This window comes from Vulpes lagopus, chromosome X (assembly GCF_018345385.1).
Source record: "Vulpes lagopus strain Blue_001 chromosome X, ASM1834538v1, whole genome shotgun sequence".
NCBI classification, from domain to species: Eukaryota; Metazoa; Chordata; class Mammalia; order Carnivora; family Canidae; genus Vulpes; species Vulpes lagopus.
The window spans coordinates 73,501,754-73,514,590 of record NC_054848.1 but is presented as its reverse complement, the minus strand read 5'-3'; the positions used below and the strand labels follow the sequence as shown (position 1 = coordinate 73,514,590).

Below are 12,837 nucleotides of genomic sequence, written 5' to 3'. Positions count from 1 at the left end.
AGAACCTAACGTGCAGCCCCTCCTTTTCAGGTGAGGAAAATGAAACCCTGTGAGGGTTTAATGATCTTCCCAGTTCATTAAATTAGCTACAGGAAAAGCCAAAACAAGAACCTTCTCCTAATTCTCAATCTAGTGTTCTTTTTACATTAATCAATTAATAAGAGTTACAGTTAGCTTAAAGCCATCCATTTATTCCAGGTTGTTTCATTTTTAAAAATTACACTTTAGTATTTCTAGTAATAGGTATACTTAATTAGTGTTTGACCTACACTGGAGTGGGGAAGGGGAAGTCAATGTTATATGGTGAAAAAAACCACTGAACTAGAATTGGGAAGACCTAGATTCTAGTTTCAGATATTTATTTGTACAAACCAGCACTGTGAGCTTAGAGTAATTATTTAATATCCCTAGATCTCATTTTTCAAATTGCAAACCAGGGGATTTGAAGTAGACAGTGTCTGTGATGGCTAATTCTATTGTCAATTTGACTGGGCCATGAGGTACCCAGATATTAGGTCAAATGTTATTCTATGATGGTGTTTTTTGGATGAGATTAACATTTGAATCAGTAGACTAAGTAAAACAAATTGCTCTCCCTAATGTGGATGGGCTTCATCCAATTAGTTTAAGGCCTTAATTAAAAAAAAAAGTTTGACCATAATATAAGACAGTATTTTTTTTCTGCCTGACTGCCTTTGAGCTGGAACATCAGTTTATTTCCTGACCTTAGACTCAGACAAGGAACTACACCATCAGCTTCCCTAGTTTTTTTTGCTTAAAAACTGCATGCAGATCCTAGAGCTTATCAACCTCCATAACGATGTGAACCAATTCCTCACACTCTTTCTCTCTTCCCCTCCTACCCCACTCCCCTCTTCCCCCTCTTCTTCTTTCTCTCATTATATATATTGAGTTGGAAAAGGGGATAAATACACACAAGAACATACACACATATATCCTATTGTTTCTGTTTCTATCAAAAACTGGCACTACTACAGTATCTAAAGGTATTTCCATCATTTAAAAAATTCTTCCTGTATACATATACTTAGAGAAAGAACTGTTAATGTCCTCTGCACTGATATCCTCTTCCCTCTCATCCAAAGTGAACTTTGAGATCCAAGAAAAGACATATTTAAAAACCATCTTCCATAAGAATCAATGTAACAAGCTATCCATTTTTGAAAAACTGAGACACTGATATTAAAGAGAAAGCAGAGTAAAAATTCTAAATTGAGTCCACAATAAAATCTCTGGAAATATAAATAGCTGAATGCTTCTGGTATTTTTTATGTATCTGTGTCTTCTGCAGTTGTTATATATCTTCTTTCTTTTTGAATTGCAAGTTTTTCAATGCCGAGGACTACATCTTGTATTTCTTAGATATGCCTTTTCCTTCCTTTAGTGTCACTGTTTCCTTCAGGGCCCAATTCTCATTGGGTGCTTAGTCAGTGCTGACAGAGAAAGGATTCAGAGTCATCATAAGATACTAGAGTTTATTATGCTAAGTGAAATAAGTCAGTCAGAGAAAGACAAATCCAGATGATTTCACTCATGTGTGGAACTTAAGAAACAAAACAGGTGTATGTGGAGAAATAAAAGAGGCAAACCATAAAACAACTCTTAATGATAGAGAACAAACTGAAGGTTAGTGGAGGGAGGTGGCTGGGAGGTTGGGGATGGGCTAAACGGGTGATAGGTATTAAGGAGGGCACTTGTTATGTGAACACTGGGTGTTATATGTAAGTGATGAATCACTGAATTCTATTCCTGAAACCAATATTGCATTATATGTTAACTAACTAGAATTTAAATAAAATTTGAAACAATAAATAAATATTGAAAGAAAATTTTGAAAAAGAAGTAAAGAAATGCAGCTAATTAGGAAATCCACAGAGTCTAAAGATAGGCAATTTGAAGTCTGACTGAAATAAGTCATAACCCCATTGTAGTTAGTGAGTACCAGAGAAACTATTGAAGTTTAGTGAGGAGAGTTTTCTTCAATACACCTCTGCTGCTGATTCTTTGTCTTTTTTTTTTTTTTCTAGCATTCCCTGAATGTGTTGGTCAACAATGTTCGGTTGCAGGTGCCCGGTTTCCTACCTGAAAAGACTTGAGCAAGAAAGGAGAGTTTATTGGCTCATCTAACTAGGAAATCTAGGAGTGAAATTCATATCTAATACAACTGCATCAGAGACTCAAACAACATTAGGGCTCTTTTAAGCTCTACTTTCTGATTCTTGCTGCATGCCAGAATAACTGGTCACTTTTGTAGACTAGCTCTTCCAAATAGTAGGGGAAATGGACAGGACTATTTCAGGGATCCCATACTCACAGTTTGCAGTCTGGGAAATAAAGAAGCCATACCACCAGCATCATTGACAAAAATCTCTGGGAAAAGCACTGATTGACTCAGTTGGATTAGTTTTCATCCCCTGTCTAGTTATTGTGGTCAATAACCAGGAGAATTGGGTACTCTTGCTGGTGCAGCCTAGGCTATATAAGGAAATTGTCTTATTTCTCTAGGACTCAGCTTTCTCACTTGTCAAATGAGAGAGTAGAATTTGGCAAAGGGAATTCTGCCAGTTGCATCATCATCAAATGAAGCCCACCTTATCTCAGAATGTGGCACACTTGAAAATTTTAGCAACAAGTAATAAAAGTCATACAAAGTAGTTTTATTTTCTAATTATATAATGAACTCCATTGAACCCATTATCTGGCCTGGGATTCAGAATATTGACAATAACTAACACCTGCCTTTTGTGCTTCTCTGCTAGCCCATCACCTGCTCCCCTGTACCTCAGATAAACACTATCCTGATTTTTATATTATCATTCCCTTACATTTTAAAAATCTCAAGCTCATGTGTGCCAAGATATAGTTGTTTAATCTTAGTTGTATTTATGTTTTATAAAAGTGCACCATCCTATGGAATCTTCTGGGTCTTGTTCTTTGTACTGAATATGTATCCATTCTTCTGATGATGGGTTTCTAGTTGTTTCTAGGCTTTTGTTTTTCTTATTGTGACAGTTTTATTTTGCTTTCTTTTTTTGCCCCACCACCCCTCTCTAATACAAATAGTGCTATTATGAATAATTCTGTAAAAAAATAAAAAATGAATAATTCTGTAATTGTACAAGAAATATTGAGGGCTATATACCAGGGAGTGGTATTGCTGAGTCATGGGGTACATGAATATTCAATTTTACAAGATAATGCCAAAATATTTTCCAAAGTGGTCATATCAACTTATACTCTCACCAGGAACATTATCAAGAATCTGTAGGGCCTTATCCTCTGGTATTATAAAAATTCTTAACATTTTTTCCAATCAAATTATTATAATATAACGTCTCTTTGAGGTCACTATATTGTCAGTATTATATTTTATTGTGTATTGCTATGTTATTAATGAGGTAGAATCTTTCTGTATATGTTTATCAGCTATATCCATTTTTTCTTATCTTTTGTGAAATGACTTAATACCTTTTTTTAAAAAAGATTTTTTTATTTATTCATGAGAGACACACAGAGAGAGGCAGACACACAGGCAGCGGGAGAAGCAGGCTCCCTGCAAGCAGCCCAATATGGGACTCAATCCTGGACCCCGGGATCACTTCCTGAGCCCAAGGCAGATGCTCAACCGCTGAGCCACCCAGGCGTCCTGACTTAGTATCTTTTCACCTGTTTTTCTATTTGTATTCTTTGTCCTTTCCCTATTGATTTAGAGAATTGTTGGAATCAGCCCTTTTACAACTATATGTGTTGCAAATGCTTTCTTTCCACCTGTGTGCTGTCTTTTTACTACATTTCACTATACTTATTTTAAAGAAAATAAGTTAATATAGTGAAAATGATCAATGTTTTATTTTATAGTTAGCAGTTTTTACATTTTGATTAAGAAAATTTTCACTTCTCTTAGGGTGATAGTCATTTAAAGTTTGAAAAAATTAGTGATAAAGTTTTCTTTATATATCAAAGGACTTAATTCACCTCGAGTTGCTGTTTTGTATATGATTTGATAGGGATTCAATTTTACCTTATCCATATGGAAAACCATTTTTTCTAGCCCTATTTATTGGATAGTTTATCCTTTCATCACAGATCAGCTCTGACATCACTAAAAAATATCAGTTTCCATCATGCATAATATGCCAAGTATTTCACCACCTGCCATTAGAAAATTTGAAAACATTCTTTACACAGAAAACCTGGATTCACCTTCTATAGATTAGGCATTTACAAAAGAAGGGAACATTTCAACATTTCATTTATGTGAAAAAGGGAAGATTCTGTACATAAGTTCCACCCTATCATTTATCAGGCAGATAAGGTAACATGTGAAAGAAACCATTGAGATTGAATTTTATGTATGTGCTGTTAACCATAGTCAGTTTATGAGGTATTTGGAAGAAGCCAAAGAGGAAAAGATATTTAATTTTCTTGAATATTTACAGATGGCTGGGTCATGAAAACTTGCTAAAGAAATTCACTAAGCATGGATTCGTTTTTTTTTAATGTAAGACCTCTGAGGGGCTAAGCTTTTTGGATTCCTTTGGTTCATAATATTGTGCTTTCTTACTGATATGACAAGATATCGTTTTAAAATAATACATTTATTTTTTATTGGTGTTCAATTTGCCAACATACGGAATAACACCCAGTGCTCATCCGGGCAAGTGCCCCCATCAGTGCCCATCACCCATTCACCCCCAACCCCCCGCCATCCTCCCCTTCCATTACCCTAGTTCATTTCCCAGAGTTAGGAGTCTTTATGTTCTGTCTCCCTTTCTGATATTTTCTACCCATTTCTTTTTTTGTTCAATTATTAAATCAATTGTATTGAAGTATAATTTACACACAACATATTTCACCCATTTTATTTATTTTCTTTCTTTTTTCTTTTTTTAATAATAAATTTATTTTTCATTGGTGTTCAGTTTGCCAACATACATAATAACACCCAGGGCTCATCCTGTCAAGTGCCCCCCTCAGTGCCCGTCACCCATTCACCCCCACCCCCTCTCTCCTCACCTTCCACCACCCCTAGTTCATTACCCAGAGGTAGGAGTCTTCATGTTCTGTCTCCGTTTCTGATATTTCCTACCCATTTCTTCTCCCTTCCCTTCTATTCCCTTTCACTATTATTTATATTCCCCAAATGAATGAGAACATATAATGTTTGTCCTTCTCCGATTGACTCATTTCACTCAGCATAATACCCCCCAGTTCCATCCACGTTGAAGCAAATGGTGGGTATTTGTCATTTCTAATGGCTGAGTAATATTCCATTGTATACATACACAAAATCTTCTTTATCCATTCATCTTTCGATGGACACCGAGGCTCCTTCCACAGTTTGGCTATTGTGGACATTGCTGCTAGAAACATTGGGGTGCAGGTGTCCCGGCGTTTCATTGCATCTGAATCTTTGGGGTAAATCCCCAGCAGTGCAATTGCTGGGTCGTAGGGCAGGTCTATTTTTAACTCTTTGAGGAACCTCCACATAGTTTTCCAGAGTGGCTGCACCATTTCACATTCCCACCAACAGTGTAAAAGGGTTCCCTTTTCTCCACATCCTCTCCAACATTTGTGGTTTCCTGCCTTGTTAATTTTCCCCATTCTCACTGGTGTGAGGTGGTATCTCATTGTGGTTTTGATTTGTATTTCCCTGATGGCAAGTGATGCGGAGCATTTTCTCATGTGCTTGTTGGCCGTGTCTATGTCTTCCTCTGTGAGATTTCTATTCACGTATTTTGCCCATTTCATGATTGGGTTGTTTGTTTCTTTGGTGTTGAGTTTAAGAAGCTCCTTATAGATCTTGGAAACTAGCCCTTTATCTGATAGGTCATTTGCAAATATCTTCTCCCATTCTGTAGGTTGTCTTTTAGTTTTGTTGACTGTATCCTTTGCTGTACAAAAGCTTCTTATCTTGATGAAGTGCCAATAGTTCATTTTTGCTTTTGTTTCTTTTGCCTTCGTGGATGTATCTTGCAAGAAGTTACTGTGGCCGAGTTCAAAAGGGTTTTGCCTGTGTTCCCCTCTAGGATTTTGATGGAATCTTGTCTCACATTTAGATCTTTCATCCATTTTGAGTTTATCGTTGTGTATGGTGAAAGAGAGTGGTCTAGTTTCATACTTCTGCATGTGGATGTCCAATTTTCCCAGCACCATTTATTGAAGAGACTGTCTTTCTTCCAGTGGATAGTCTTTCCTCCTTTATCGAATATTAGTTGACCATAAAGTTGAGGGTCCACTTCTGGATTCTCTATTCTGTTCCATTATCTATACGTCTGTTTTTGTGCCAGTACCACACTGTCTTGATGACCACAGCTTTGTAGTACAACCTGAAATCTGGCATTGTGATGCCCACAATTATGGTTTTCTTTTTTAAAATTCCCCTGGCTATTCGGGGACTTTTCTGATTCCACACAAATCTTAAAGTAATTTGTTCCAACTCTCTGAAGAAAGTCCATGGTATTTTGATAGGAATTGCGTTAAACGTGTAAATTGCCCTGGGTCACATTGACATTTTCACTATATTAATCCTGCCAATCCCTGAGCATGGAATATTTTTCTATCTCTTTGTGTCTTCCTCAATTTCTTTCAGAGGTGTTCTATAGTTTTTAGGGTATAGATCCTTTTCCTCTTGGTTTAGGTTTATTCCTAGGTATCATCTGCTTGTGGGTACAATTATAAATAGGATTGACTCCTTAATTTCTCTTTCTTCAGTCTCATTATTAGTGTATAGAAATGCCACTGATTTCTGGGCATTGATTTTGTATCCTGCCACACGGCCAAATTGCTGTATGAGTTCTAGCAATCTTGGGGTGGAGGCTTTTGGGTTTTCTATGTAGAGTATCATGTCATCGGTGAAGAGGGAGAATTTGACCTCTTTTTTTTCAATTTGAATGATTCTAATGTCTTTTTGTTGTCTGATTGCTGAGGCTAGGATTCCAATACTATGCTGAATAGCAGTGGTGAGAGTGGACATCCCTGTCTTGTTCCTGATCTTAGGGGAAAGCCTCCCAGTGCTTCCCCATTGAGAATTATATTTGCTGTGGGCTTTTCGTAGTTGGCTTTTAAGATTTTGAGGAATGTTCCCTCTATGCCTACCCTCTGAAGAGTTTTGATCAGGAATGGATGCTGTATTTTGTCAAATGCTTTCTCTGCATCTATTGAGAGGATCATATGGTTCTTGGTTTTTCTCTTGCTGATATGATGAATCACATTGATTGTTTTACGAGTGGTGAACCAGCCTTGTGTCCTGGGAATAAATCCTACTTGGTCATGGTGAATACTTTTCTTAATGTGTTGTTGGATTCTATTGGCTAGTATCTTGTTGAGAATTTTTGCATCCATGTTCATCAGGGATATTGGACTGTAATTCTCCTTTTTATTGGGGTCTTTGTCTGGTTTTGGAATTAAGGTGATGCTGGCCTCATAGAATGAATTTGGAAGTACTCCATCTCTTTCTATCTTTCCAAACAGCTTTAGTAGAATAGGTATGGTTTCTTCTTTAAACTTTTGATAGATTTCCCCTGGGAAGCCATCTGGCTCTGGACTTTTGTATCTTTCTTCTAGATTGCGTAATTTATTGGCATATAGCTGCTCATAATATGTTTTTAAAATCGTTTGTATTTCCTTGGTTCTGGGAGTGAACTCTCCTTTCTCATTCATGATTTTATTAATTTGAGTCTTCTCTCTCTTCTTTTTAATAAGGTTGGCTAATGGTTTATCTATCTTATTAATTCTTTCAAAGAACCAACTCCTGGTTCTGTTGATCTGTTCCACAGTTCTTTTGGTTTCGATTTCATTTAGTTCTGCTCGAATTTTAATTAACTGTGTTCTTCTGCTGGGGGTGGGTTCCACTTGCTGCTTTTTCTCTAGCTCCTTTATGTGTAAGGTGAGCTTTTGTATTTGAGTTCTTTCCAGTTTTTGAATGGATGCTTGTATTGTGATGTATTTCCCCCTCAGGACTGCTTTTGCTGCATCCCAAAGATTTTGAACGGTTGTATCTTCATTCTGATTAGTTTCCATGAATCTTTTCAATTCTTCCTTAATATCCTGGTTGACACTTTCATCTTTGAGCAGGATGGTCCTTAGCCTCCACGTGTTTGGGGTCCTTCCAAACTTCTTGTGATTTAGTTCTAATTTCAAGGCATTATGGTCTGAGAATATACAGGGGACTATCCCGATCTTTTGGTATCGGTTCAGACCCGATTTGTGACCCAGTATGTGGTCTATTCTGGAGAAAGTTCCTTGTGCACTTCAGAAGAATGTGTATTCCGTTGAGTTTGGATGTAAAGTTCTGTAGATATCTGTGAAATCCATCTGGTCCAGTGTATCATTTAAAGCTCTCGTTTCTTTGGAGATGTTGTGTTTAGAAGACCTATCGAGAGGCGGGGTCGTGGGGGCCAGGGGCGGCGGGGAGCGCGGGGGCCGGGGGCGCCGCCATGCCCGCCCGCTGCGTGGCCACCCACTGCGGCAACACCACCAAGTGCGGGAAGTCGCTGTTCCCCTTCCCCAAGGACCGGGCGGTGCGGCTGCTGTGGGACCGCTTCGTGCGGGGCCGCCGCGCCGACTGGTACGGGGGCAACGACCGCTCGGTCATCTGCTCCGACCATTTCGCCCCCACCTGCTTTGACGCGTCCTCGGTCCTCCAGAAGAACCTGCGCTTCTCCCAGCGCCTGAGGCTCGTAGTGGGCGCCGTGCCCACCCTGCACCCGGGGTCCGCCCCAGCGGCCCAGCCCGCCCCGCCCCCGAGCCCAGCCCGCTCAGCGGAGGAGGGCCGCGCCGTCACAGTGTCACTTCAGTACCTACTCACTCTGAAGAAGGCCCAGTGCATAAAAGTACACAGTTGTCTCTGAAAAGGCCCCCTCACCGGAGTGTTGGTATTCAGGCCAAAGTGAAAGTGTTTGGAACACAACTGTGTAATGCCACTACTCAGACTGATGGATTGTAGCCTAGAAGGACCTCTCTCTTTGACATCTACTCCAGTGACTCAGACCCAGATGCAGATTGGGATGTCAAGAGTGAGCAGAGCGATTTGTCCTACATAGCAGTGCAAGTGAAAGAAGAGTCTTGCTAAAAATGCAACATCAAATGACTTGATGTGCTATAGATTTTCAAATCTTCACTCACATAATTACTTCTTTGCTCTTGTAAATCTTTCACTTTGGGATACTTGAATATCAGCAAAACGTGTTTAGCTCTAAGGCAAAAATATGCCCCCCTGCCAAGATCATGAAGTTTATCCTGCCCACAAACCTCCCCACCTCCCACTTTACCTCGTTTCTTTTTTCTTTTTATCCGTTTGGTGGATATCGAGTTATGAAACAAAACCATGGTAGCAGCATTTCCAGAACAAGATTAAACACTGAATATTTAAGCTTAATGCAGAAGCAGCATTCATATGGGACTTATTTGACATTCACAAGTTAGAACGTCACTATCCTAAATAATTTGAAGATAATAGTAATCACAGCCAAGTCTGATACTATTAAATGATTTGGGAGCCAGGAGACTCATCCTTGATTATTATTTTTTTATGTTGTATATTTATTAGTTTGTCCATTTGTAATACTGTTAGATCTGTGAATCGGTCCCTGTGAGCATTTCTGGTGAAGTTATGGCTCTTACAGAAAATTTTCAAAGGGAATTAATTTAAATAGAGGTAGAGTTTCATATACTTGGATTGCATTATTAATGAAATCTATTTGCATTGGTTCCTATTACAACAAACCAATTAGCTTGATTAATTTAGATTGAAATTATTGACGTGCAAAGAGAATTATATTTGTAACATATTCCTTTTCAAGAATTAAGTTTTCCTCTATTAATACCTTTCTGTTGAATAATACATTTGGGAAATAAGCATGTGAAACAGCTGTCCCACCTGCCATTCACCAGGAAAATTTCTATGGCAACTCTGTACCATGAAGTAATTTGTTACAATGGTTTCTGACAAACTTATTATAACTCTGATCTTCTATTGAGAATAAAAATAAATGTCCATTTTGTACCTCAAAAAAAAAAAAAAGAAGACCTATCGAGTGCTGAAAGCACTAGATTGAAGTCACCAAGTATAAGTGTATTATTATCCAAGTATATCTTGACTTTGGTTATTAATTCATTGATATATTTGGCAGTTCCCACATTTGGGGCATATATATTGAGGATTTTTAAGTCGTCTTGTTGGATAGATCCTTTAATATGACATAGTGTCCCTCTTCATTTCTCACTACAGTATTCGGGGTAAATTTTAGTTTATCTGATATAAGGATGGCTACCCCTGCTTTCTTTTGAGGACCATTCGAATGGTAAATCGTTCTCCAACCTTTTATTTTCACGCTGTAGGTGTCCTTATGTCTAAAATTAGTCTCTCTAGACAGCAAATAGATGGGTCCTGCTTTTTTATCCAGTCTAAAACCCTGTGCCTTTTGATGGGGTCATTAAGCCCGTTCACGTTCAGAGTTACTATTGAAAGATATGAGTTTAATGTCATCATGATATCTATTCAGTCCTTGTTTTTGTGGATTGTTCCACCTGACTTCTTCTTAAAGGGGAACTTTAAGAGTCCCCCTTAAAATTTCTTGCAGAGCTGGTTTGGAGGTAACATATTCTTTCAGTTCCTGCCTGTTTTGGAAGCTCTTTATCTCTCCTTACATTCTGAATGAGAGCCTTGCTGGATAAAGTATTCTTGGTTGCATGTTTTTCTCTTAGGACGCTGAATATATCCTGCCAGCCCTTTCTGGCCTGCCAGGTCTCTGTGGAGAGGTCGGCTGTTAATCTGATATTCCTCTCCATATCAGTTAGGGACCTCTTGTCTCTGGCTGCTTTAAGGATCTTCTCTTTATCTTTGGAATTTGCAAGCTTCACTATTAAATGTCGAGGTGTTGAACAGTTTTTTATTGATTTTAGGGGGGGATCTATTTCCTGGATCTGAATGACTTTTTCCCTTCCCCGATTGGGAAAGTTTTCAACTATGATTTGTTCAAATACATATTCTGGACCTCTGTCCCTTTTGGCGCCCTCAGGAACCCCAGTTAAACGTATTTTTTTCTTCCTCAGGCTGTCGTTTATTTCCCCTAATCTATCCTCATGGTCTTTTAATTGTTTGTCTCTTTTTTCCTCAGTTTCCCTCTTTGCCATCAACTTGTCTTCTATGTCACTCACTCGTTCTTCCACCTTGTTAACCCTCGTTGTTAAGACCTCTAGTTTGGATTGCATGTCATTCAATTGATTTTTAATTTCTGCCTGATTAGATGTAAATTCTGCTCTCCTGAAGTCTCTTGAGTCCTTTATGCTTTTTTCTAGAGCCACCAGTAGCTGTATAATAGTGCTTCTGAATTGGCTTTCTGACATTGAATTGCAATCCAGATTTTGTAACACTGTGGGAGAGAGGACTGTTTCTGATTCTTTCTTTCGAGGTAAGGTTTTCCTTCTAGTCATTTTGCTCAGTGCAGAGTGGCCAAAAACAAGTTGTATTGGGAAAAGGAGAAAAAGAGAGGAGAGAAAGAAGGAAAGAAAAGAGAATAAGAAAAAAGAAAAAAAGAGAAGAAAAAGAGAAAGAAAAGAAGGGTGGGGGAAGCAAACAAAAATCAAAAAGCAAAAAATAAAAAAAATAAAATAACATGGGTGAGTATCTTCTGATTCTGTATACTTTAATTCCCGTGACTTCCCCTGGAACTTGTCCTTCTAGCTGGTCTTCTGGGGGAGGGGCCTGTTGTGCTGATTTTCAGGTGTTAGCACTTGGGGGAGCTTCTCTGCCCCCTGCCTGGTGCAGGGCTCATTGGGGGTTGTTTACCCCGTGAGGCCCCAGGAGGAACAACCACAGTGGTGCCGGCCAGCTCTGGATCCCTGGATTCAGCTCCCGCAGTAACTAAGGAGCTGTCAGTCTGCAGGGTCCTGGATGCTCCGGGGGTGGGGACGCTGATCTGCTCAGCCCGTGGCAGGAGAGTCCTTGCTGTCTTGGGCCCTCCTGGCCTCTGCCTGTCCTGGGGGTGAGGTCGGATCCTGGGCTGTGTCCTCAGCACCCTGTGCTCCCGGACCTGTGCTGTTGGATTCGCACTCCTGGCCGGGCAGCCCCCTCTCCACTCGGAGCCTCCGCCCGAGCCCCTCCGAGCTGCTCCCGGGTCAAGCCCTGTGTGCTGCAGCCCTTTAGGGAGCTCGGCGCACTCTCCCCGGGGCGCTCGTGTCTGTTAGTGTCCCAGGGAGCCTGAGGGCATCCCCGCCCTCCTGGGGTCCTGCTCCAACTCCTTGCGAGCGCCTTTCTGCCCGGGAAGATTCGTGCAGCTCCTGCTTCTCCGGGATGGGGCTCTCCTGTCCTGGGGGCACTCGCTCTGGCCTTAGCCTGGCTCCTCGCGGGGCCCCTCCCCCTTGGAGGCCTTTTGTTTCTTTCTTTCTTCCCCCCCCCCCGCCCCTGTCTTCCTACCTTGATAGAAGCACGAACTCTTCTCACTGTAGCATTCCAGCTGTTCTCTCTTTAAATCTCAGGCCGAATTCGTAGATTTTCATGATGATTTGAAGGTTATCTAGGTAATTTGGTAGGGACAGGTGACTTGGGGACCCTACTCTTCCTCCATCTTGCCCCTTCCTCCTATGACAAGGTATCTTACCACAATGAACTTGAAACATTAGGAAACAAAGTAAAAGCGCTGTCAATACATTCAAAGGCGTGTAGGTATTTAAATTTAAAAAGACTATGACTTTAGCAAATATTATCTGAAGACTGGATATATTTCCTACTGTTGAATGATACTGGATTCATGTTTTTAATGTAGAAGTACTTGTGGAAGGAAAGTTATAATTTCTGAAGAGATTCAGGAGTTT

At 39.9% G+C, this 12,837-nt stretch overlaps 1 protein-coding gene across 1 annotated transcript; it reads left to right on the top strand.

Moving 5' to 3' along the window:
* The first annotated feature begins 8,409 nt into the window (after window positions 1–8,409).
* On the top strand, window positions 8,410–9,130 carry LOC121482580 (THAP domain-containing protein 10-like). The gene is given in 2 exon segments (XM_041740442.1): window positions 8,410–8,734; window positions 8,809–9,130. Coding segments are annotated over 2 exon segments (561 nt in total). The 5' UTR covers window positions 8,410–8,459; the 3' UTR covers window positions 9,095–9,130.
* Window positions 9,131–12,837: the final 3,707 nt, after the last annotated feature.